This window comes from Passer montanus, unplaced genomic scaffold (genome assembly GCF_014805655.1).
Source record: "Passer montanus isolate IOZ18808 unplaced genomic scaffold, ASM1480565v1 scaffold7, whole genome shotgun sequence".
NCBI lineage: Eukaryota > Metazoa > Chordata > Aves > Passeriformes > Passeridae > Passer > Passer montanus.
Window position 1 is genome coordinate 7,450,721 of NW_024372147.1, and position 27,783 is coordinate 7,478,503.

Below are 27,783 nucleotides of genomic sequence, written 5' to 3' on the forward strand. Positions count from 1 at the left end.
ATATGTCCAGGTATCTGGACTTTTTCCAATGAAATCAAAATGAATGGTATTATATTCAGGTATACAATACTTTTAATAAATGTCAATACTGTATTTAAAAAAAAACTCCAGGAATACAATGAATCTAAAAATTTCTTTGATCTATTTCATCTTTATACTCTTACTGCTATTTTGATTATTATATTTTATAACCTATAAAAAAACAACATCTATTTCATAAAGAGAGCATGCTATCCAATAACTCTTTGAAATTCGAAATCTTATGGTGGAAAAATCCACTTTGAAACAGAAAACAAACAATCTACAAATTAACCATTTTTAGAGCTCTCTATATTTCAAATGAACTATTTTCAGATAAGCAAACTGCATTCTTTCTTCAATTAAAAAATCAGAAGTGTTAGAGGAGTTAAAATCTTAGACAAGAAATTCAGATACACATAGCTTTTTATAGTTGATATAATAATATAATTGAAGAATAGTATTATATCAGTTACAGTAGGTAGAATAAAAAAATCAGTTGCGTATTTGACAATTTTTGAATTTCAAAATGAATAACAGAGCTGAGTCAATTCAAATAGAAACAAATACAACTGTCCTTTTGAACTTTTTTATGAATATAAGACTAGCTATTTAATCTTATTTAAGCATCTGAACCTTGACATGTCTCTCAGCCCCTAGGCAAAGAATTACTGAATTTGAAAGACTGTGTTTAACAGTGCTGAGGAATTCATTTTGACTTACATCAAGCATAAAATAGCCTGAGTGCCGACTTAAGGTATTCTTACTGTCATACAGATACTGTAGCTAGCTGCATCAGTTTATAAAAAAATGGAATTTAAGCATAAACTGTTCCAGTTTCAAAAACATCCCTGTAACACAATGCAAGACTGCAATAAAAAGAAGACATCGCTCTCCTAAGAATCGAAGAACAGTTGACGTTGTAGCAATTTCACAGCTGCCACTGGGTGGCACCAGACACAATGGATAGAAGGGGCACCATACTTCGCTTGTAGTTCCTGAACCCATTCTTCTTTTTCCTGGACTTGTTTTTTAAGGGACTTAATGGTGGTCGATTGCTTAGCGATTTCAGTGTTCGAATTCTATATTGAAAAAGATTAAAATATAAATAAAGTAGACCGAATGCCACTGTTGATCACAATCAACAGTAAATTTTGAAAAAATTATCTGAGTAAATTTCCACGTATTTTATGAAGGTTCTTAGAAATTAGCTGGTAAAAAAGGAGTGTTCTTACTTTCTAGAAACACTTAAGCAGAAGTACATTCCTTGGAAAATATGATGAAAATCAGTACATTTCTATCGTTCTAATAATGTATGGCTACTAGATATTCTCTGGACACTTGCAAGCACGAATCAGGACCACATTTTCTCTTGCACAGCAGGGTCAGAATAAAATGTCACAGAAGAGAAGTAAAACTTTATCTTCATTTGAACTATATCTTTGAATGGTACAGTCCTACAGCACAAGGAGTCTACATCTATACAGCAAGAATGTCCAGTAATTCCTTTCATCTTAAGTATTAAGAAATACAAAACAATTTACAAGAGTGATTGCTTTCATGTCTTCTGAAATTCAAAGCACAAGACAGACACATTTCCATTTGTCTGTACTAACACAAATTCTACATTTCACTAACAACCAGGTATGATCCTAATTTTCAGGCACATGTCATTCCAGTGAAGGACATTTATACAGTTGTTGGCCATTCCTCATCTGTATATAAGAAAAAAAGTGCTTCTATTCCTCCAGGAAATTACACATCATCTACCCAAGATTTAAACGCAGAAAAACTGAATCATTCTAAAGAAAAAAAAATAGGAAAGAAATTTAACTAAGTAGCCATCTTAGCAATCTGAACACATGCATTGAATGCCATTGCTGAAATGGCAGCTCACACACACCACACAGAAATATTTCAGAACTTCAAAAGGTGTTGCCAAAAGAGACATGTTAAGCATACTCACAAAATATGTATCTGCCTCTATGTATACAGTTTTAGCCACTGTACTACAGCTTTTTACTTGCTATGTATAAACAATAAGCAAACAGATCAGACATGCTGTATGATACTTCAGGAGAATTTCTCTGCTCGGTGCAGACTTGTAATGCCTATTAACATTAATGGGAGTATTGCACATAACTCTGTGCACCTCAAGGGGAGTATATATTCTTGTGTGCATAGTTAGATGTAAAATATTGTTCTTAATAACTTGTCTAGTCTATTTACTATTATTATAATGTGAGGTATAACCAGAAAATTGTTAAAATGATGTATGCTAGCAGAATATTCCTGAGTTTCCTGAGACCTGTTTGTGGAGATTGAGTTCCATTAGCGTAAAGCAGAGCACCCAGTTACGTGGTTTACACACCAGACATGAACTTGAGTACTTTGGTGGGCCTCTGCACACATTCCGAGGCAAAGACATATGCTTATGGTATTTTGCCTCCAAACTCACCACCCACACTTAACATTCTTCCTGTTGGAAAAGATACAAGGAATCATTATATACAACGTAAACAAGCACTGCAAAGATAGCGCTAAAGAAAAAAAAGTTAACCAACAAGGCCAGGTACTTGGACATTTTGAGCTATAAGGAAAGCTTTTGCTGCTTAGACATTCAGATATTCAGGAGAATAACTACATGTCTCATCTTTAAGTCACCCAGAACCCCTGGAACAATAATTGAAAACCCTTTGTGAAATTCTTCTGCTAAAAAATAACTTGCAGGACTTAAACTAGCTTTCAGTAAAGTTAAGAATTTCAGAAACTTGATTTAAGTAGTTTTTGAGCTCCTTATATTTAAAACTCTTATCCAATTCAGAAACCAGTGAATTTACTCTACTACTTAGCATTTGGGGTCACAGACAATCTCCATCCTAAATATAGTATTGCATACATGATTTATTTTTCATTAGAAATTTAATGTATCTTTAAGAAGGAATTAAAAATCATACTAGTATTTTTGATATCAGATTTATATATGCTTGCTAAATATTTCCTCTGCTGAAGAAACAAAAAAAACCCTTTGATTTTTCAGAAATTTGTTTTGCTGTTCACATTTGACAGACAAATAGAGTAGGCTTCTAGCATGGGTATTACTCTTAAGCTATTTTAAAAAAATAAATCCCCATTTTTTAATTTTTTCTACCTGCATACATCAATTGACTCCTAAGTTTCTGGATCATGAAGATACTAATGCAAAAGGTACAACCGTAATTAACAGGAACAGAAGAAGATTATTCAATACCAAACCTAAAAACAATACTCAAGAAGACAGTGTGTATGGTTTTAAGACCTCTTTCTCATAATTAAAGCAGATCAATTTATGTGCCTTTTCATGGCTACTCCCTGCTGGCCTCATCTCTTTATCAATGTGACCTACCTTTACTAATCCCTGAATTTAGATGTTATACATCCAGTGTGCAATAGCCACGATCTGTAATACCATGGTTACCATCAACAGCTCAGAGGTCTGAGCATCACCCACATCTCATGTGCTAGCACAGCTAATCCAGCATTTAGAGGCAGCTACATTGACCATGTAACACAGCCTTTTCTCCTAGCTGATCCTTTGGCAGACTTCTTGCTACTGTTGAGTTTCTTCTAGCAGCACGAAGCTGCACCATTTTGACCTTTTCTCTTTCCTCTACTATTTAACAGAAAACAATTGGAAAAAAAACCTGAAGACATACTGTTGCAAATACATTTTCTCCAGTGAGAAGAGAAGAAGAATTAATATGTTTGAGCCAGCCACCTGCTGAGAAAGCTTTCAGAACAGCACAGTCGAGTCTCTGCATCATTCACATGTAACAAAATCACCTGAGACTGAAAAGTGAAATCATCAACCAGTCAGGATTTTCCTACCAGCTAATCTACAAAAATACAAAATAATAAAAAAGTCTCTCTGAAGACAAAGACAACACTGACACACACACAACAATGCTGCCCCATTAGCTCAAATACTTTGCTCCACTTTCACAGACAGCTATTGCTTTTCTCCTTAGATTAAGAAAGGAACCAACTGAATTCTCATCAAACTAATTTCACAGCACCTTCCAACAAGATGTACTTAGTCATTGTGCAAAAACCCAGCACAGCAAGGCTCCTTGTTTGGCCTATCTGATATGCAGAAATTGTTTTAGAACTTTTAGTTCTGTCTATGACTACATTTCTACTTACCATCAAAGGGAATCTAACACCTAAGCTGCTAATAATTTGCTATGATATACAAATGTTAGGTGTATGTGAGTATATGTATGTCTGCTTGACCCAGTTATGAACTACTGCTCATACAAATTATCCTCAGCACTAGATAATCTGTTCTGTCACCTTTAGTTTGCACTGCAGCTGTTTAATCTCTAAATCAATGTTCTTTGAAGGAGCTGGTGTGGCTTCACTCTTGCCAGCAGTTTGAGACAGATGTTCTCTCAACTTTAATTTTCCTTGTAAATCTTTCTTCTCCAATTGCCACTTGGCCAGGCTGGAGGCCAAAATCTGTTTTACAAAGAATAAAAAAATCACAATTTCATCCTAACAGTATTTCTGACGGATCATATGAGATGCTTCTCCAGTTCACCATTCAAGAGGAATGAAACTGTATACATTCACTGTAATTACATTGCATAGCTGTTGGTTGAATTCTCTAGTACAGGCAAAGATGAAATATGGCAGAAAAAAGAAATCTACTACCACAGAAAACAAACAATTATTTTAAGGCAAAACAATTCAATTTTGATTGAATATGTTGCAGTTTTAACAACAACAGACAAAAATTATCATACAAAACTGTAACAGCAGTTACTGTTGAAAACTGTTTACCTAGAGCTTCCCTGGAATTCAGCAATTATTTCTAACAGAATATGAAGAAATACCATGGTGTTTCAGGTACCAGTGTGAATAAAGGGTAGTTAGATGTCAAATCTGTTCTAATGGTGACCACTGTAAGCTCATTTGAATTGCTTGTGTTGCTCAGCAGTTGTGTTGACAACTGCTATAAAGTGTACACCCTTCTCTTGGCTTCTGTTTTGATATTTCTAGGGCTTGTAGAGGTTAAAGCAAAGTGGACCAGCTGCACTAAAGATCTCCTGGTTGGCTGGTCTTTACCTATGTGTTATTTCATCCCTTTCAATATACACACTATAGCCAGAGAACTGCACATTCCATAACCTTGACTCTAGGGCTGAAGTACTTAAGTGGTAAAAGACAAGCTGGAGCAGGACAGGATAACAGATGTTAGTTGTTTATTCCACTGGGTAGGTCTTACCACCCTATATTGCAGCCAAAATGCTTCTCACTTAGCAACAAAAATGCTAAGTCCAATTAGCAGACGAGCCTTGTTAGGGATTTAGTTCAAATAAATATTGTGCAAACAAACTCTCTAGTCTTGTTGCACTTGACCGACAACCAACAAGACTTATTCCATTTTTGTACCAATATATTTCACATTACTTTCAGAAGTAATGTTTTAAATAATTGCTTTAATTTAAATAATATTGAATGTTATTCTGCAAAAAGGGAACAGAAATGATCTCCATGCCAGTGATTAACTTTCACAAAGCTGCAGTCAGCCGAAAGCCAACAATGGCCTAACAGCTCTCAGCTCCTTACACGGGTTATTAAAATGCTATCTTATTATTCCACATAAGACTGTAATACAGTAGCTTAACATAAGAAACAATTGTACAAATTGAAGTATTGAAATACCTCAAAATGCAAAAAAACCCCCTTACTTTGTGAAGAATCCTGATCAGAAGCATGAGAAGATACATGACAGCTTGAAATAACTAACTGTGTGCCTGATTAAGTGCTGATACCAAATGAAATACCCAATCAGAAATCAAAAAAACAAACACAAAAAAACCAAAACCCAAAAAACCCACAAAAAAACACACGTAAAAGCAAACAAAAAAGGTGAAAGTTAAGTATTCTATTCTCAAGCAGTTTATTATTTAACTTACAAATTAGATTTTATCCAGCTTGATATCATTAGGAAAAAAAATCATACACATGTGTTTATAAAAACATGCACTTCCATGACAATAATCTGAAGATCATCTATACAGATAAAAGAGAGTCACATTAATTCCCATTATGAATGAGAAAAGAATATTTGTATATTTTGCATTAGCCTAAAAAAATATCATGGGTACAAGGAAAATTCATCTGGTATTTAAAGTTAAAAATATAACAGTATTTATTTCATATTCACCAAGTGCACTTATTAAAGTCAGTGGGCATTTTACATATGTATCTGAGGTAAGTACTGTTCTTAGTAAAGGAGCTAATCTTTCCATTCCCTTCTGCGTCTGCTGTCATTATTAAACAAGAGAATGATACTGTATTTTCTAATTGACTATTCCTTAATCTGATGTATTCTTCTCGTAATTACTACATTTGCAGAGTAAAAGATAAAACAAGGACCATTTCAACAAGAAAAAACAGCATTAATACAGAAGAACATAGTATGGAAAAATATGAAGATTATGTTAATTTGTCCAGTATAACCAATATTTCAACATGCAGAATTTCATGATTCAGTGTCTCTATAATAAATTATTCATAAAAGGAAAAGAAAAAAAAAATCATAGCTAGATCAATATTTCTGTTCAAAATTAGAAATGCCTGTATCTACCCAAGATAGCTCATGACTCTCAGAAGTTTCTCAGGCTACTGCTGCTGACAATATGCATCAGTTCTAAAACAACAAGAATTGCACTGGCCACATTCTCAAAAATTATAACAAATATATTCAAAAAGAAAAGGTCTTCATGTAGGATATGTACTAAAGATGACAGTTGCTTACAGAAACCACTTAAAGAGGTAGAAAAAAGAATCTTAAAATAAGAATCTACATAAATTCAGAAACAGCACAAGAACTACGGATGGAGTGAAAGTAGCATATGATGTACAAGAGCCCAATCCGCAAAAGCAGACAGGCATGCAATTGCAATCAGACATTTGACATAACTTGTCTCTTAATACTGCTGTAGACATTGTAAATTTACTACAGGACTGATAATTCTACTGCATTACTCTTTTATTTTTAATCCATTAAACAGTTATGAGAAAATCCTATGTAAATCCATGTTGGATATAAAAAACAGCCCCCCTGCCCTATCATGAGATTTATACCTAAAAGATACTCCTTGCATTTACTTAAAAAACAAGTTTATTACCCTGGTGTTCTTCACCACTGCCTATACTTTAGGTCAAATTTTTAATTATTTTTCTTTTTCAGACACAACAAAAGTTTTGCGTGTGTGTTACCCGACACACAAATCCTGAATGACAGAATAAGAAGAATTTACTCCAGGGGAAGAGGTCACCAGGATGAAAGGTAGAAGAATCTTAAACATCAGCTAGACCAGATGTTGGTAAAGGCAGCCTACTGCTGTTCCTCTATGATGTAGCGGCCTTTGTCTGCTGCACCTCCTCCAGAGTGTTTTTGGCTTAACAGATGTTTATAGGTTCAATATTTTAACATCCATCTATCTTAATCTCCTTGCTCCTGGTATACCCATGACACTCTGTACTGCTGTTCACAAAGGAGCAAGTGATGAAAACTCAGTTTCTATGTAGTCAGTATAAGACTTCCAGTGACTCAGCAAGGCTTTTCACTGTGAGCTCTCTGCTCAGAAAGACAGCTGTGTGGAAGGCCCTATGGGTTAACACAGGAAGTTCCTGGAATGGCCTATTGCTCCTTGGCACCACAATCACTCCATAAGGGGCTTTGAGCTCATTTTTGAGAAGTCACTATTCTAGTGCAACTGGCATGTATGAATATAACACTTCTGTTGGAAGGAGCTGATACTGTACTGCTACCGAAGTCACACAATCTCACACATTTCTAGTTGCAAAATATATTATATAAAAATTATAAATCAGGATGTAAATCAGGCATTCCTGACACACTTTTAAAGCAGTGACATAATCTTAGCTTATTACTCATTTTTCAAACTAAAGCTAATATACTTTGATGTGTAAAAATCGCATTTTCTGTGAAGCTTCCCACCCTAAAATCCTGGCAGATGCAAACACTGCTACGGCTGTAAGAAAACTGAAGTTAACACTCATTTTTCTTTTCTCCTAAGAAACCTTCCTGCAGTAGGTAATAGAATACATTTGCTATATGGATAGCTCCTATACAAAGTTCTGTCTTAGAATTTAACACTGCTTCTATAAATGTTTTACATAGAACACTATTTTCAGAGTTTCTGCTTGATCATGAAAAACACACAAAATAAGCAGTACTTGTTGCACACGTAAAACATAACTTTCCAAAGCATGCTTGCAGGCAGAGAGCTAGGTATTTATGAATTTACTCATTCTCTCAAATATTATTACAACATAAGGATAAACCTATTTACAATATCCAATTTATTGTGTCAATCCCATTACTCTTGAATGAAAACCTTTCTCTGCCTGATGGGTCATAGGAAAAAAAAAAGCCAAAATTAATAAAGATGGTATGCAGCTATCTCAAAAGATATATACTAGACTAAAAAGCCATGGTGAATATTTAATGTGATCATATAGAGAAAAGGCAAATAACTTCAAATCCTGGATCAAAGTTCTTCTCATGCAAGTGCTGTAAGTGGTTGATTACTTAGTATTCTAGACATGAAGACAAAGTATCAAACAGAAGACTCTGGTGACTTAATATCCCATCTCTAAATTGAAACAAAGACCCCCCCCCAAAAGCAAGACAAACTTCTTGTAAAATGTAGAACTTATTTGTCATTTATTCTTCTGAAATTTTAGCAAAATCTACTGAATCATTTAGTTGTAATTTTTTTCAGCCAAATGCAGTTATCAGGAGCTGACTATTCCACAAAATGTCAAATAAATGAAGGTAATATAGAGGACTTTTTGCCAGCGCTTTAGCTAGTTGTTAGACTTCAGTAGCCTTTAGAGACCATTAAGTACCCTTTGGCTAATTGGCCAATGGTAGATTAATCCTCTTTTTATTCCAGCAGCACTATTTTAACACCCTTTGCACTCTGTCAGTGTAGTATCTGAATGACAAAATAATATTGTGCATGAATAATAAGCAGAAAAGTTAAATTAACATTTCATGTTTCACATGCCATACCTATGTGTCAGGAAGAAGAACCCTCTTTTAAAGCCACTGACATTCAACTTTTTTAAACAATCTCATGTTGACACCTTACTGAAGTGAATCTTCCTAATTACTGCTAATTGCCTATCAAGAAAAAAAAAAAATCTTTCCTTGAAGTGCAGTTGTCTAGTACAGATGAACACAGCTCCAAAGTGCACAGTAAAGACAGGCATGACACTTGAGGTGTGCTACATTATTATGAGGTCATACTAAATATGGTTTGCAGTGAACAAAGCAGCTTTTAAGCATGTTTAAGGTACTGAAAATGTCAATCTCTCATGAAGTGTTTAAATTAGTTCCCCAAAGAGAAGTACAGACATTAACCAGCAGATAAGAGGTACACTTCTCATCTCAGGTATTTTACTAAAGAAAAACATTTGGCCTATTGATAGTGGTAACACAATTGCAATTCATCTGCTTTATAACAGCAATATTTACATTGGAATTGCCCTTTCACACATGCAAATTAGAAATTCAGCTGTTATTGGAAAAACATTTGTAATCACTAACCACTCCCAGACTCAAAGATTTTGAGTGTCTTCTTAAAACATGTACTGTTACTGATCAATCATCATTTAAAAAGGGCTATTTGCTGTATAACACTTCATAAACAAGGGTTTTACATGTAATTTTAATTCAGGTACTTGCAGTTGACCTACAGCTAAATTTATTCTACAACTTATAAAAGCCTAGCATTGCAACATATGGCTACAGCAAGTTATTAAATAATACAGAAAGAAAATCAATGGAATCAGTCCAGACAGGTGCTTTTTGAATTTTGGTTTTTCTCTTTTTGTAAATACTAATAATATCACATAGATCAAGAGCAGAAATCACAACTACATTTTAGAGAATCATACGACAGTTATATATAAATGTATTGGAGTAACAGATTCTGGGCCCAATTCTCCAAGAAACTAACTGCTCCTCTAACAAAAGACAAGTCTGAGCACAGAACTGTGCATTATGCAACCAATGATTTTTTTTTTAATAAATTAAGGGAAATAAGAAAAAAAACTTAGTAATAATGTAAATCACAATTTTTAAGACAATGAAACTGCTTCTGATATATGTCATCTGTATAATAATTATACCAATTCAAAGATAAGGTTTTGTCCTGCAGCAATTCTATTTTAGACTTAATTTTCTATCACTTCAATTTCATGTCTCTGTACAAGTAAACATTGCTGCATCCCATGTCTAATTTCTGTACATATAAAGAACACTATCTTGCTTTCATACTAAAGCAGATGCTGCACTCCATCTGTCCTTGCAAATTTCAAGGGAATATAAGGACTATTAACTATTTATTTAACAGTACTTATACAAGCAGTTTCATAATGATCAATTATATGATCACAACTGTATGATTTAAGTTTTGTTGTGATTGATTTTCCAATATGGAGATGTAAACTGACAAAATATACAGATGGGCAAGACATTGTCTGAAAGGCCTTAATATTTAAACATAAAAACTACAGAACTTGAAGAAAACAATATTTAATAAAAATAGTCAGTGTTTCAGGATATACTATATTCAAACTTATTTGAAGCATTAATATCTGCCAGACACAGCAGTTCATTAAACTGTTTTACTACAAATAAATTAAAACTAAAAATATAACTGGAGACATTTCATGACACCTTGAGCCATTTGAAAATATCTGAGTATTACGGCAAGCCAGACGTGAAGATGTGGCTGAAGTTCAAAACCAATGTTTTCATGTTTCTTCCACTGCTATTTAAATAAATATTAATAAATACTAGTGTTCCAACATCTAACATGCCTGTGCACATCAAGTATTGCTATATACAGGGAAAGACTTCCAGCCCTTGCATAAAATTTGCCCCAAGGCTTCCATGGCTTTATACGTACTAGGGAACTTTCAATATAAGACATGGTATCCATGCGATCTTTTGTAGTTAGGACCAGGTTTTACTGCACGGGTTTTTTTTCAGAACTAGACAGTATTTATCTGATTTCCACCAAACATGAGAGTTGGGGCAAACTCATAAAGATTGAATTTTTCATCTAGGGTCAGGGATAGTGCTTGCCATATTCCCCCTGCTTAATCTTAACACATCTAAGCACTGCAAATGAACTGCTTGCATGAGAGCCAGTCAGGGAATTCCACAATCCCTACAACTCATTACAAATTTAACAGCAGCAATACTAAGTATTCATATGTTTCAGATAACACATACAAATATGCTGCACTAAAACTCATTGGGGGAAAAAATTAATAATGCTTCCATCTGTTTTCCGTATAACTCACATAAAATAGAGAGAAACCAAACTGAAAATGCTATTTTAAAGATTGTGTTTAAACTTTCTTTTGATTTACCCACTTAGTTCCAAAGCATATAGCTTCATATCTTTATATCTTTAGAAATGAAAGTTATTTTTAAGAGAATATACAAGAGGAAAAAAAAAACAAAACCACAAAAGAACTGAAAGAATGGTGAAATATTAATTTAACCTCTCCTCATTTCCATGTGTTTTAGAGAGTGAACCATTTTCTACTGAAATATTTCTGCATCTCTAATGTAAGGGGCAGGAAATCTGTACTTGTAGGGAAAGCTTCCCTCCCCCATATTACTCTTTATATAGTATTATTTTACATATTATTTTATTTTGCTCAAATTTATATATTATTTTCCTTTGCTCAAATTTCAGATTTTCAACTGTTAAAAACCATTCTCTTTCAACCTACTTTGAGAAAGTGATGTAGCCATTTCAAAATAAGAATTACTAACATGTAAGTAGGTTATAGGCATTCTCAGAAGGTGGTTGCAATATTCAAGGAACAAAATGTATAAAGATAGCTCTATGCTTAATTTTGTTCAATTATTTAAGTATCTCATTTGCAGCCACTTCAGATATCAATAAAAGCAGAAAAATGTCCTCAGAAGGTCTCCTCATTTGTTTTTATGCAGACAGATGTGTAAAAGCAAAACACTTTAAATATAAATTGTATTAACAAACTTAGGTAATGGAGAAGTTCTATGTTCTCATAAAGAATGAGAAACATAGAAATAAACAACAAAGAATTGTAAAAAAAACTGTTAAGTATCTGGAAGAAATTTTTCTAATCACATAAAGATGATATTACACAAATATTTATTCATAATTTACATTTTTTAAAAGTAAACAAAGACATTGCTAACCACTTCCGAGAGGTATGAGAAATCTGATGACAAACATGTTGGGGGGGATGCAAAGACAGGAATATTCTTCAAAATAATGAACTGCACTTAAAAATTATTACTAAAATGTACTTCATATAAATTAAATTGGTAATTCATCCCTAGATTCTTGTAAATGAACCCCCACTGTCTTATCTTTAATTTGTAATTTATATTATCATCAGAACTCTTGCTAAAATTACAGGCATAAATGAACAGTTTAGGGTAAAATACTCTTTACATGACTATATTAGTTATATACAATTTATGCCTATTTAATATCTGAAGAGACCATCACATGAAAAAGCCATGTTTTCAGTCTAACGTATAAAGTGAAATATACTTTCCTTTATCACGATTATCATCAACATTATGACTCACTTGGGCAATTGATTATTCTCCCATATATGAACAGTTTGAGGACAACATTGCAATTCTTAATTCCATCTTGAATGAGACCTACAGCTGCACAGTAGTTCCCTTGTTCTCTTCTGCTGGTTTTAGCAAGGTAAGAGTACAGACAAAATGACCCATTTTGTGTACACAATACCCTAAAAACCACAGGAAGACCTTTAAACCCAAAAATAAAGAGAAGACTGTGCCCAGTTCAGCTACCAAAGAGCAGATGCTTTCCAGTGCCTGAGAATCTTGTGGGATGTGCTGTGGCTATGGCTATCCACATAGTTTCCACTGCTGAGAAAGGAAGTGAAAATCATGGCACTTTAAGCAGCAGAAGTAGAATGGAGTGATGCAAAGTAAACCTGAGCATTATACAAGCAATGGGAGAAGTCCATGACTACCTCATTAATTCCCAATTAAGCCTTAGGAGAGCAAATCAGACCACACAAAAAATTAGTAAGAAATGATAAATATTCTTCAACCTCCTCTAGCAGTCCATCACGTTCAGGTATTTCAGGCAAACCAGCACCTTGTCAAAACTAGAAAATTCTCCCTTCGAGTTACAAGGACAGTAAGATTGTCTGACTTTAGCAGGGACGCCATAGAATCCTCGGAACTAGCACTCATTCTCTGCAACAATGTCCCCTCTGTCCAACACAGAGAATAACTAAGACAATCCCAAAGAGGAAAAGCTGTAGATATGTATTTTTTAAAAGGAATCTCAGGTGTAGTTTTCTTGTCTCAGAAATGTTCTTGTTGTAACACTTTCTTTTTCTACTCTTATAGAAGATGTTTTAGCTCTTGACTCCCATTCCTTTATGCCCAGAAAGACCAAAAATTCCCCCCAAACAAAATAAACCAACCAAACAAAAAACTGACCAACCAACCAAAACAACAACAAAAACAACAAAAACCCCCAAAAAACCAAATTTAAAAAACCCAACCAAAACCAAACAAAAAAAACTTTAAGAAGGTTCATGCATAATCCTTGGTAAACTGATAAGAATGTCTTGTACTCCTGGCTGTCGAGGTATGTTTCAAAATTTCTTCCTGTAGTGGAAGGGAGTAGCCAGGACAACAGAGCACCAGCATTAACTTTGAACACATAAGTTTAAACAGAGAACTGTGAGAATGAGAAAACTGGAGTAAGATGCAAGCTCTAACAGAAATACCAATTCCCTTCATGCAAAACAATCTAGACAAAGAAATCTCACCATGTGACAGGTAACACAATAAGGTCAAACAGGAAACTGCTGCTTTTCCGACCTATCAGTGTGGAACTGGTGAAGGTGAAGATGCCTCTCCTGAAATCTAGAGGAGTCCAAAAGAACTCTTTTTCTTGAAGGACAAGATGTGGGAGCTGTTATTGGTCCTTCTTCTGGTCACTCTTAAATCTTACTCGAAACCAGAGAGTAATAAAATGCGTGGAGGAAACAGAGGACCTGGGAGTCCAAGGAGTAAGAGTTTTCAAGGTTTCTAGTTTGAGATCAAGTTCAAGCTTCTAGAGTTCAAACTCTTCTCTATTAAGGTATATTTTCTGTGCTAGTTATCTTTAAAAAAGGCCTTCCATTTTGAGAATGGGGACAAAAATATTAATTGCTAAATAAGGAAGAATACATTAAGATGTCAAGAACAAATTAAACATAAAACATGTACCAAATAGTATAAGGAAAATATTCCTGAAAATTTTTGTTTAAATCCAGAGAAGATGCTCCTGGCAGCCATCCTCAGTGTCCTCAGAGAGAAAATGTGCATTATATATAAGTAGTCCTTTTTGAAAAATTAAATCCGTTCTCTTGAAAGGATATGGAAGAAAAAACTGACCACTAATTTTAAATAGTCTTTTATCCATGGAAAGGTGAGTATTACACTTCTGTCTTTACCATTAATCTGTTATTGTTTTTAGAATTCATTAACTACAGACCTTCAACCTTTCTTCATTGTTGTTATGTTTAAGATTTATTAAAGTTCTTGTTCCTTTCTTCCAACATATGATTTATGCCAAACCAAGGTGCAATATTACAGAGTACTCTGACGTTGCTGAGTAGAAAAGGAAATTTCGTCTGTGAAACTCTCTGTAAAAAATAATGCCTGACACACTAGCAATGGTCCTGCCATGAAGAACAGTAGTTTGACAAGCTGGTGGCCCTCATGCTATGAAGTACCTTTGTGTTCCTAAGAAACACACTATTTGTTCAGCCTGTGGAAATTTGCAAAATCAACACACATATCTGCAAGACAAAATAAATCCTACAAACCAAAGCAAAACCTGCAGCAAACACAAAACCACAACCCAATCCAAAAACCAACCAACTACTATTTTGACTTTACCCACAACTTACTGAGTTTTACTTTATGGTGGATTTCACATACAGTAATCTTGTAAAGGGAGGGATAACATGTAAAAATTAAGGCCTAGTATATACATGTATTTTTTCACGACCAACAGCAACAACTCTCTCCCCTCTAGGTTTTACTCTTTACGTACAAATACTGTAAAACATTTGAAAAAGTAGATAACATTTCTGTGGTCATTCACAAGTGCTGCTTCAATTAAATCTTGATTTTGTCCTTTGGGATTCAAACAACAGAAATTATTTTTGAAAAACAGAAGAAAATGCTTGGTAGCTTTGGAAAAAAATCCCAAGATAGCTTCACTCAGAACTTCAGTTCAACAAAACTTCTTTCTTCTTACTTTAACTAATAGCTGATTTTTAAATTAAATACAAGAAGAATGTAAAAAAGATTTTAATGTTCAAATTGAAAACAAATTTATTAAATATATTTTTTTCATCATGGCTAACTTCCAAATTGTTACTGTTATAACTGCTTTGGAAAGAAAACATGTAAATTAATAATTACAGCTTTTTGTGACTTTTTTATACCAGAAAGCAATTTTTAAACTGCAACACCATCTATAAAAATGTCTGGTAAAGTGACAAATAGAGGAATAGTACATGGAAGTTTGGGGTTTTGTTACATACCTTGGTTCTCAGTATTTTTTTAATTATCTGCTTTTGATAATGTTTTGATAGCAAAAATGTGCAGCCATTCTCAATCATATTTACAAAGAAAGAAAATATGTAATTATCAATATTACGACAGTTCTACTCGTAGAGACTGTCACACACCCTTTCTGACCACTATTACTTCATGAGATCTTACTGACAAACACAAATTGCCACACATCTCTATAAGTAAAATAAAGTAAGGAAAATTAAATTCCTTTAGAAAATCTAAGCAGAATTTCCTGCTTGCAGCTGTACAGGAATCGTCCACTTGCTACAAAGAAAACAAAAATTACACACTTGCAACACTTTAGATCACTTTCACTGACTTAAAATCTTGTTCTCCCAAGCCACTTAAAAGCCTGAGAAAACCAGCAGTATGTCTGCACTGTACAGGGTGTTCCTAGTGATAATCATACTTTCTTCAACACCTAATACAAAACACAGACATTGTTTTAACAAATACCACTTGGCTGACCTAGAAGATAGGATGAAGGAATAAGAGAGTCACGTCCAATTCCTCATGGATTCTCAGCTTGAATCCCGGATTTTGCACAGTTTACCTTACGAACATGATCCGAGTGACATTTCACAAATTCCTGGATAAATGTTGCTACACTCTGCCACCACAGAGACTGGCTGTGTCATGCACAGATCAATAATAGCACTATGTTTCATCAGCCTCGAAATCAAAAGTGCTTCATCTGGCAAAAGCCATGGCCCTTGAGGATCTGACATATATAAAATGAATACTGTACACACGATGTCTACTACAAAAGCTGCTACTGTAAAGACAAGTCTAGAGACACACAGTTCAGTATATGTAAATAGGAAAATATATATTTATATATATAAAGAAGTTTTTAACTCCTATTTAATAAGAGTGTCACAACACAAAGCAGTAGCTGAATAACAACAATGAAACTGACCTTCTCTGATGCCTGACAGAAATAAAAAAAACACAGAAAAATCCAATATTCAAGTCCTTGGAGGAATTCTCAAGAAAATAAAAGGACATTTTGAACTGTACACAGTAGTATCTATGATAGTGGGCTGCAATAAAATGCACACTAAGCTATATATAATGACTTCTAATCAAAATTAGGTTAATTGAAAACATGCTTTTATCTTCTCCTTAACTACTCAAAACATAAGTCTTGAGACTGTCAATCATGATATACTACCTGTAGTTTCAGTCCCCAGTATAGGCCTTCCTAAAACAACAACATAAATTTATGTGTCCTGCCCCTTAGGCTTCTTCATATCTTAGTCTTTTGGTGACAGAAATTGTAAAGTTTTCAAATAAGTGCAGCACCTGTAGATTTTTAATTGAAATTACTTTTTATTATAATGCATCTCCCTCATTTTTTTCACAGGAAATGTAGTTGTTTAGGGTTTTTTTTCTGCCAAAGCTTATATTGCAAACAATACTTTGGGAAGTAAGTATTTTTACCATTTTGAAGCCAAACCTTTAACAAACTATCTCAGCTTCAGTACTTTATCAAGATTTAGACTAAAAAAAAATAATTAAAATTAAATTGTCCCTATGCCCCCAATTAAAATGGAAAGCATTTTCCTTAAAAAATTCATGACTACCTTACTAAAAATGTATTTTCTTATGCTTAATCCTCCTGGTAAAATATGAAGTAAATATTAAAAAAATCATAATTTATCTTTCCTTTTCTGCATTTTCCTTTACCAACTTACATACTACCTACATCAAATACCTTAATCTTCTCTCAGCTCTGCAATCAGCAAAATTTAAGGGGTTTTACAGGACTAACATAATCCTATATTCTCTGTATATTACACACAAAAAGCCATTTTTTCTTCTCTGCATATCTTCTGCTTCAGACTAATGATCTTTAAATGCTCCTGTTGCACACCATGGAATGGGCCTTTCCTTTGGGTTACTTCCTTCATTTCAATACCCATCTTCCCTGTGCCATGACTTTATATGTGTATGTCTCCAGTGGGGATGTCTTCTTCCTCTGCCTCAGAATTTCAATTCCTTATAGCCTGATGTTTGAACACTATTATAGCACTCCTGCCTGGCTTCAGGTAGGTCCTTAAAAACAATCTTAACATCTTGCTTACATCTCTTTTCTGCATTTCTTCATTTTAGCATTAATTTAAAAATACTGTTGACAACCCGAGCTCTATGATGTAAACTCACTTCCCATTGCTTCAGCTGAGTGAACAGTGTTACTGAAGTTGAGAATTTACCTTCCCGTTCATACTTTCCATGCTCTCAAACAAATACTCTCTCTCTGCGTTACTTCTTCATGCATCCCACAGACCCAATATTTCTTGTATTCCTTTAACAAAGAACCTGCCCACAGCTAACCCCAAGCATCTGATTTCCCTCTAATTCCTTTTTAGATTAGTTGGCCAATATCATTGCCATTGTCCGACTCCAACTGGCAAGGGTCAATTAGTCACCTAAAAATTACAGATATCATATGTGGTATGTTTCTATCTTTGCTATTTTTTCAACTTTCCTTTGCTAGACTGATGACTCTACAAGATTTCTTTTTCTTGGATATTTAAACTTGAGTTACCTGCTAATTTGTGCTCTGAAAACCTCACATTGTTCAAAGAACAATGTACTTTCAAATCCTCCTCATTAGTCTTCAGGTGCTTTTAAAATTAATTTAATTTGGATTCTGTGTATTAGAACTACATGCATTATTCTAAGACCAGTCAAATTATGCCAGTTCAAGAAAACATATTCTTTCCACTCCTCTTATATATAACTCCTCCAGTTCATACATTTGAGGACTGTATTTTTAAAAATGGCAATGGGAGTTCATGCTCACTATTACCTCCTAGGACTCTCATTTTTCTTTAGAGTCCCTGATTCCCAAGAGACAGCCATTCAGCCTCACTCAACATGAAATTTGAGCAATGTATTGGTTTTCATCATGATGTAATGATTTGCTCATTAAAACCACTGTGAGATCATAACAATCCATACTCTTCAATCAGACTGTGGTGGATGATTGAAAGCTTAAGAGTAGTTGTCAATGACTGAAGATATTCTATTGCACTGGCTTGGATTTTTTATGCTGACACTAATTTTTAAAAAATTATTCCAAGATTTTACTTTTAAAACAAACAGCAAAAAGATGATCATTTATTTCATAGTAAATCCAGATAAAATAGATATGTAAGGTGTAAACCATTATCCTGGTGAAAATAATAATGTTATCATTGATGTGAGGGATAAACTGAAAAATTAATTTCATGGTATGTGAGATTCTGAGCTAGTGAAAATGATTAAGTGCTACATATATGCATCAATTTAACCTTAAGGCATGACTTGAGACATTGAGTCTCCATTGTGTTTCATGTAGCAATGTTTAGTTCAAATGCAAATACTATGTAAAACCAAGTATGGTGGAGACAATTTTTGAAATTTTATTTTATATTTACACTTCAATAAGCAATGACTGTTGCACAGAGGCACCCAAAAAAATGAGTGAATGTGCTTATAAAACTTCTGATATTTTTAAGTCACAGAGCTATTTTTGTAATCCTATGACCCTATTCATCCAACTTAGAAAATGCAACTCCTCAAATAAGGAACTGTCTTTCACCAATTCCTCTAGTCCATGTATGTACCTTGCTAACCATACTAAGCACTCGCCTCCACCAACCTTCTGTTCTGTATCTTTACATTGAGAAAAAATTATGTAACAGATTAGGACAGGAGCAAGGAGAAGAAGGAAACATAGAAAAGGAAAGTAGAAGTAACGTAGAAGAGTCCATGGGGAGTGTGCAGGAAAATCAACTCATTTAATGTTCACAATACAAAAGTATCTTCCAATTTCTCATGAGTCTTGAAAACTTTTCCTAAGAACATAATTGGGAAAACATTTATCTAGGCTTTGAAAGAGAGAAAAGAGTGACTGTTAGGTAAAAATCCATCACAAAAACTAGGAAGAGAACTGGAACTTCCAAGGGAGGATATAGAGCTGATGGAAATCCAAAGCAGATATTTCTTGCATGTTATTTCACAGTCTATCAGAATACTAAATCAGAGAATATTAACAAAAATTTGCAGCTAAATCCCCTGTAGTTGCTCTTCTCCAAAGGTTGAAAACAAAAAGGAACCTCTCACCACAGAGAGATCTATATGCAAGATTAGAGACAATAAAACTTAATTTTACCATGATAAATAGGATGTCTTGAAATTTCCTTGAACTCTGGAAACAAGCACATGCGTAAAGGATATAGTAAAATCACTTCTATAGTTAAGAGCAGCAGTTACTAATAATGAATAATTAGTATTATTTGGACTGCTCTGGTGAGCAAACCTAAGAGCACTGGTCCAACTGCAATGCAAACAGGTTTTCTGTGACAATCTCTTAGAAAATCTAATCTGCCAGATCTGAAATGTAGTCTCTTGGCAACATATGAATACTTATTCCAAATCAATGACATTCTTTGCATGAGATTTATTGGTGAATAAATATCCTCTGACAAAACCATATATAATCTGTAGAACTTTACATAGTAGAGAATGTTTAAGAATCCAGTGTAGCTTTATGCTTAACTTTAATTATTGTGCAGATCACAGTGAATTCAATAAAAACACTCATGTGAACACAAAAAGAAAATCCTGTTATGACAGTATATGTTGAGTTTTTTCAGGTCTCAAGTTGTATCTTATTTGAGAATTTTTTTACAGGATAAAAATGCAAATTGAGTTCTGTTTTGGCTCATGGTATTTTTTCCAATAGTAAGATGAAGAGCTAATGCAAAGAAAAGTTTGATCAAATCACAGGGAAGGTGAATAAAAAAAGCTTATATCACATGAAATTAATAACATAAAAATTACAGGATATCTTCTGTATCATCTATATAATCTAAATGTCTGTTCCATTACTATATTAAGCTACTGGATATAGATATATTAGCTACACTTGCAGAAATGTCTACAACCTCTGTAACATTACAATAACATGCTAATTCTTTTGATACAGTTTTTTTATTCTAACATAGAAAAATGCTTTTTAGTATTTCTACATGATACAGCAATATATATTGTACTGATTGTAAGTATATTCTTTGAACTTCATATAGTTTTCATAACTTTTTATTCATAATATATTTTCTAGGATTTACTTATCTGTAAGTTATTTGATTTTGACATAAGTCCACTGTAAGTCATAAGAAGCACAGGTCTACTAGTCCTAGTTCATGCCAACTGTTCTTTTTAATTTATGAATGAGTCCCATTTCCTACATGCAACGTATTTTAAATGCTGTTCATCAATGATGCAACAGATCTACTGTAATTTTTGTTCAAAGATCAATAGAAATTGTAAAAACTATTTAGTTTTATTTTTGTTTCATAATGATGGCACATTTTCACGCTAAATATATTTTACATATAGATCCATTAACAAAACTGATTTCAGGATGTTGTAAGCATTTGATGCAGCAAAGTATCAAAATAATTTAAAAATTCTGGTGTAGATGCATCTTAAAAGGTCAGTTACTTTCATGTTTACCCTTGGCTATTACTTATTTTATTTTCAAGTCAACTTAAGGAGCAGTACTGAGTCAGTGGTCAGAGGCAGCATTACAGATTTCCCCATTTAGTAACCATACTGTTTGAGCAAACATATTTGACTGGCTGACTGTTTCATTCAAGGTAGAATTTTGGAGTAGGACTTGAAAAAGGTGAATTCCAGCCTCAGAGGTCGCAGAGCATTTCCTGTCTCTGTTCCCAGCCTTTGTAAGTGTAACTGCATACTGGAATGTTCAATTTATTAGGTTCAGCAAAGCTTTAATAAAAATACAACAAAGCAGAACCTATTCTTTTCAATGTTGTCAATTCAAAGCCTTCAAAAATGACAAGTAGTGCCCAGAAATTAAAAGTAAATTTAAAAACCTGAGGTTTGAGGTACATTACAGACAATTTTTCCTGCCTACAGATAATGCTCCTGCTCAGGTGTGGAACAACACTGTGAGTGTTTCTCTCAAGAATACATAGACTAGGAGTGTGTTTTGAGCTTTTAACTATGTACTGTGAGGGCAAAGAGATAATTTTAAGACACATATAAACAAGGGTAAAAGCAGTGTGATGTGAGAAGTAAAAAACAGAATTTTTCAATCTAATTTTCAGAAAACATCAGTCTCATGCTGATACATAGTTTATTTCAATTATTAGGTAAACCTCTGCTGTCCTAGACTGTATTTGAAAACTCTGGAAAGGTCAGCAGTATATCCTGGTATAACCTATTTTATCATAGGTTTATCCCTTCTGGTTTACCTTTCAACTTCTGTTGCATTTTAAGAAAAAGAAGAACAAAAAATTTGCTGGCCTGATTTGAAATATTTTTGGGAAACCTTGTTTACTTCTTTTGGAGTATTGGGCCCAAAGATTACAGTTCTTGTAAACCAACCAAAACTACTCTTATTAAAAGTAGTTAGGACAAGATTAGGCTTCTAAAGAAGGAGGAAGAAATCATGATTCTCCTCATGTATTTGGCAACAGATTTTGCCTAAACAGCTTCACAGAATTCTTTGTTTCATTACAATCTGTGATGACGGTGGAGAGCTGCAGAAATGATTTAGCATTACATCTGTGAAAAGTGTTAAATATGATGTATACAGGGTTTTTATTTTTAAGACAGATACAAGCAAGAGGTTCGAGACTTAACTTTGCCATGTAAGAATGGAAAGGACATTGTTCAACAGAGCAGAAGCAATTTGAACTCTTAACAGATTATTTTTTACGAGATGTGGTTATTATCAGAATGTTTGCTTTTTCTTTCTTTTACTACTTATATATATGAAAGTCAGAATTCCTGCATATGCTATTGATATAGCAGTAAATTCATGCAAAGTTTATTTCTATGAATTACTATTTTTGCTTAACTTAAAGTCTTCCAAATTTCAGTAATTCTAAAACTTTTAATAAAATTTTATCATCCAGATCTTCTGTAGATATAATTTAAATTATCTAATGTACATAATGAGAAATATCTTTTCATGCTACCAGAGAAAGAAGAAAATCCAATACTCAGAAGAGGTGACCACTAAATGTAGACTCTCTTTCATGAACTTAATAAAAATACACAAACACCCTGGACTACATCCATGTAAGAGAGTTCAAATATACAAAACCAGGACATATATAAAAGTGTTTTGACAGGAAATAACTGGATAGGTTTACAACCATTCCTAACTGGACTGCATTTATCTAGAAAGCCCACCAAATCTGTCCAAGTAATTACACATTTGCTGGAATGAAAAAAATTTGAGGAAATTGCAAAAGCAGTTTCAGCTACTGCAGGATAATTACAAATAAAATTCATTTATCATTTCAAATTTACTCCTAAAATGTACTTTAAGGAAACCATAAACATACATTAATTGTTATATATTTATATACATATATAATTGTTATATTGTGTGATAGTACATCTAGTACATATTTAAAGAGTGAAAAATCTTTAATGAAAACCAGAGTTTAAGTGAGATCTTTGCATAAAATAATACTTCAGTCAATAATTTCCAATGCATCTAAATTTATCATAATCTTCTTTGTTTCATTGCAACTGAATAATAATAAATTGTCTGATTTATTTTTATTTGGGTACATAAGAGAAGGGAAGCTGTGTTTTGCAGATGCAACACCGAACTCTGGCCTATACTTTGATACACTGAGCAATAAAAATAGTCAAGTGAGTATGTAAAGTAAGCCACAACCTTTAAAGAATAAAAAGCTTTCTTTAGCAATTTACCTTTCTACTTTTTATGCTCACACCTTTCTATGCTTGAGATAATCTACTAGATAAACAAACTATGATCTCAGGGGAAAAGAGTTCCCTTAAAATTCAAAGGAAAGTGAAAATCAAATATCTAAAATAAAGTTTGGAGGTATATTTAAAATGCTGTCAGAAAAAAAAAAGGTGTATTCTGGGGCAGATTTAAAATATGCTTATAAAAAAAATTAAAAGCACCTTTCCAGTTCAGCAAAAGTGTAGCAATATATCTGCAGGAAGGCATCTGAAAAAAACTTTACTTAAACCTTCACATTAGCCTTTTCAAAGAATGATTCAGCATTTGATTGGTCAACTTGTTCCTATTCTGAGATTCAATTTTCCTGCTGAAGTAGACTCACACAGGCACTTTGCAATTGCCCACAGTATTCTGTAAAGAAATGCAGCTTTCCTATGACATCACCTGACAAACACTGGAGATGCAAAAATATGGTACATTTGAGCAGTAGACCTTTGAATAGCTTTCACATGAGTAAGAGAAGCACTAGTGATTTAAACTGTTTATGGTTTTAATTTCTTATTCAACACACTGTCTGGATTTCTGCCACTAGAATGACATTGCAAAAAACTAATTATGATCACTGTGTTGTATGCAATAAAAACACTCTTATAAGTACTCAACAATAGAAATTAGTAGAGGGAATACTAAACCTTAGAGAAGAGATCTTGAATTTTTCCAACAACTTCTTTTAAATGCTTTTCTTAGAAACTAAGAAAATAAAAAATACCATGGCTTCTGCATTAACTATCTGCTCCAGCTGTGATTTCTATACACCAATAACAAAATGTAACTACTGTACTTCTTGTACAGATGGTCTTGAGTCAGTGTTAATGTGAATCCTTGGAGAATGCATGTGTTGATTCTCACATGTGCAGTCACTTCACAGCCATTTTTTAAAATATGCAAGGAATCGCTTTTGCAGAAATCAAACAAAACCAGAGATCTACGTTACTGCAAAGCATTTATAAGGCCAAAAAAACCCATAACTTAAATCCAGAATTCTGAACTCTTAAGAGCAGACAAATATACACCTACATACACGCCTGGGTGGATTTTCAAGAAAAATACACAAAACCATGCATGTATATGTTCTGAAAAATCGACATATACTAGACAGTCCTTAGGTTGCATGAACTGCAAAATCTGTCCCAAAATGAACATCTGGAACATTTAAATCTTAAATCTAGAGTTGATCTTCTAGAGTCCCTGGGGACTAAAATGAAGGACTGACTGCACAAACATCTGTCCTTGTCTGCTAAAGGATTTATTTTCTTAGATAAATTCAGGCAAAATGGCATCTTGTCCAAGCCATGATGTTAATGTTAACACTTGCTAGACTGCTAAACTTACCTTAGCCTAGGACCAAAAGTTCATTATTAATGTAAGTTTACCCAGAACTTTATGGTTATGGCAGTTAACTGTAGATGCTTATTTTTGGATATTAGTAATTTCGGCACTCTTGAAGTATTTAAGATTTTCTCCAAATCCAGAGATTGTGTCAATATTTTTTTTCCATGGTTTGACTGTTTTTTACCTTCTACCTCTCAAGAAAATTCTAAAATATAAAGTAACAAAAGTATTAAACAAGAAATCTTAGCAAACATTATTTCCCTTGCAATATCTTAAAAATTCACTTCTATATAGTATTTCTTACCAAAAAAACCCAAACAAAACCAACCCAAAGTCCCCCACACAAGTGAGTGCTTTAGCACCATTAGATCTGTCGGAATCAGGGTTCTCTCTCTAAAACATGAGTGTACCCTGCAGTGACTGCGTAAGTTCTTTACCTCCTTAATTTTCACTTGGCAAGTAGCCCAAGCCTCTGCTTTAAATTTCCCACATGGTAGTACTAGTATGGCACCTGAAGAGTAATTAGTTGTAAGAAAGGGAATTTGAATTGTTTGCTGAGAAGGAAAAAAATGTGCATGCCTAATAAAGATTTTTTCCTTGAGTACCCGAAACAACCTTTATTTATTTTTGCTTAGAATGCACCACCCTTTAAATAGACCAGCGACCTCTTTTTTTAAACCTTCCATAAAAACTGAGTGATAGAAAACCAGTTTGGTTTTAAACCCATGCTATTTTTTACTCAGTCTTTTCTATTACAGCAGCTCTTATCTTTACATAAATTTTGTCCTCCCCTTTTCTTTTTTTTTTTTTAACAGTTCCCTGATAACAGCATATTCTATTTCATTTCTCACATTGCTCTTCAATAGACACCTAAGGAGTAGTCTTCTAGGAAGGCAAGTCATGAAGATGTCTGAGAAATCAGAACATTTTTGCTAAATTACACGTATCGTTCCCTGTGAAGTTTATACTGTCCATGAAACTATATTACGAAATTGTTTGTGAGATAGGTAGATCTTCAATGGTTCCAATAATCATGGAAACTCTTTTTAAACAATTCATTACACATACATAGTTATGCAAAATGAGTAAGAGAAATGAAGTTTTCCCTCCTCTAGAAATTAGCAGTTCCCTAGTACTAAGAAAGTGAAAAGTGCTGCTCCTGATACTGCTTCCGCCTTCTGTGCAAAGACAAAAACACAGAGAAGTTTGAGGGGGAGGGGATTTGATTTCTTTTTTAATGTGTGCCTCCTTCCAGCAAGTCCATCTGTTGTAGCACTATAATTCTGGAAGCAGGATGTGTGTGTGACCAACAGGAGACAATTACTGCATAAGTGTTTGTTGATTCAGCTCTATAAAGGGCAGGCCAATCACTACAGTATGAACAGAAAAGAATTCCAGCTGAGGAGCTGCATATAGATTAACACAAAATACATATATACATGAGAATGGGGAAAAACAGAAAGGAGTAATAGCGTAGAAAAGGATTAAGAAGAAATGAAGACTGAAGCAGAGAAGAAAGTTTGTGTCCTTGGGTTGTTAACTAAATACTAGTCTCTCTTTCCACAAACTTTGTTTTTTGGCTTTTCACCTTAACAGAAAAAGATTGGATTAAATAGATATGGAACAGATCTGAGTCCCCTTTGGAAGAAAACTCTAGTAGTTGTCTTGGGGTGTATGGGGACAGTGCCTGTTCTTCACAGAGGAACAGGTACTAGTTCTGGACTGATCAGATTCTCAGGAAGGTTTGCAGATCACAGGCTAAAAGTGAAACTTACTTCATTCATTTGAATATACATAAAAAATCAGCATGAAGACCACTTTATTTTCAAAAGAATAAATTAACTATGTAGATACACTAGCCTCAATATCTTCCGTACATAATAAATGGCCCACACAAAGCATGGTAATATATAATATCTCATAATTTTGACTATAATAAATTAAAATACAAAAAATCAGTGTTATCAAAATTTCACAGAAGTGCACTAGAATTAAGGTGAACATTGTAAGACACTATAATGAAAAGTACTTTACCTCTATGGTCACTTGAGACTTGAAGTCTGATCAGGCAAATGTAGCTGACTTGTTAATTTGTCATTGTTTTGTGTAACATTTTTAATGGAAGACACTGTTGTCTTTTTTTTCCTCTGTACAACAGCTACCTGCTTCTTCAGTGGCTTAATTTTTTTCTGCAGTAGAGTAACAGAGTAGCCCAGTTTCTGAATAGTGGTATTTCTCCCTTTTGCTCTGTTCACTGAACATAAAATGGCATATTACTAAATGAATGAAATCATCATAAGTAACATGATTTTTGATTTTGTTTTGGCCCTTCAAAACACTCCTGCAATCCCTAAAATATTTCTTAGTAAGTATACTGGTAAATTAACAGCTGACCTATAAAAACATAAAATATATAAAACAATCAACATATAAACACTCCATGTTGTGCTTTTTCTTAAGTGGCAACAATGCAAAATCAACAAGGACTTGGAAGTGTCTCAAATGTGTCTCGAATTTCTGATTAAGTTTATCAAAAATAAAGGCTTCAGTGTCTTGTTAACAGGCTGGGGGTTTTTTAAGGTCTACACCAAAACACATTTAATTTGTTTCACTGGCTATGCTGGGTACAAGGGGCAAACATGAACAAAAAGTAATGTAAAACCTCCTATCAGGCAGCAGATTCACTACGTGGGGCTTAGTAAAAACTTACTTTAACTGTATGAAAAGATGCTGTTTGACAGTCATTTATTATATGAGAATTTCACCTTAAAATAATGAGCTAAATATCTGAAAATACACATACAAATTCAAACAAGCAAATCTTGCAACAGCCTGTCCGTGGGTTTGTGTACCAATTTACTAGATATTAAATGCTCAGTGTATATTTCAACACTTTTGATCA

At 33.8% G+C, this 27,783-nt stretch overlaps 1 protein-coding gene across 1 annotated transcript in view; it reads right to left on the bottom strand.

Annotated features, from left to right (window-relative positions):
* The window catches only part of CNTLN (centlein), a 177,768-nt gene that overhangs the window by 29,210 nt on the left and 120,775 nt on the right, over nt 1–27,783 (bottom strand). Inside the window, exons 18-21 of the mRNA XM_039730006.1 lie at nt 26,928–27,135; nt 15,991–16,006; nt 4,351–4,515; nt 1,003–1,100 (exon numbers count right to left, since the gene is read on the bottom strand). Of these exons, the coding sequence (XP_039585940.1) occupies nt 1,003–1,100; nt 4,351–4,515; nt 15,991–16,006; nt 26,928–27,135 (487 nt within the window). The remainder of the gene's footprint in view (nt 1–1,002; nt 1,101–4,350; nt 4,516–15,990; nt 16,007–26,927; nt 27,136–27,783) is intronic.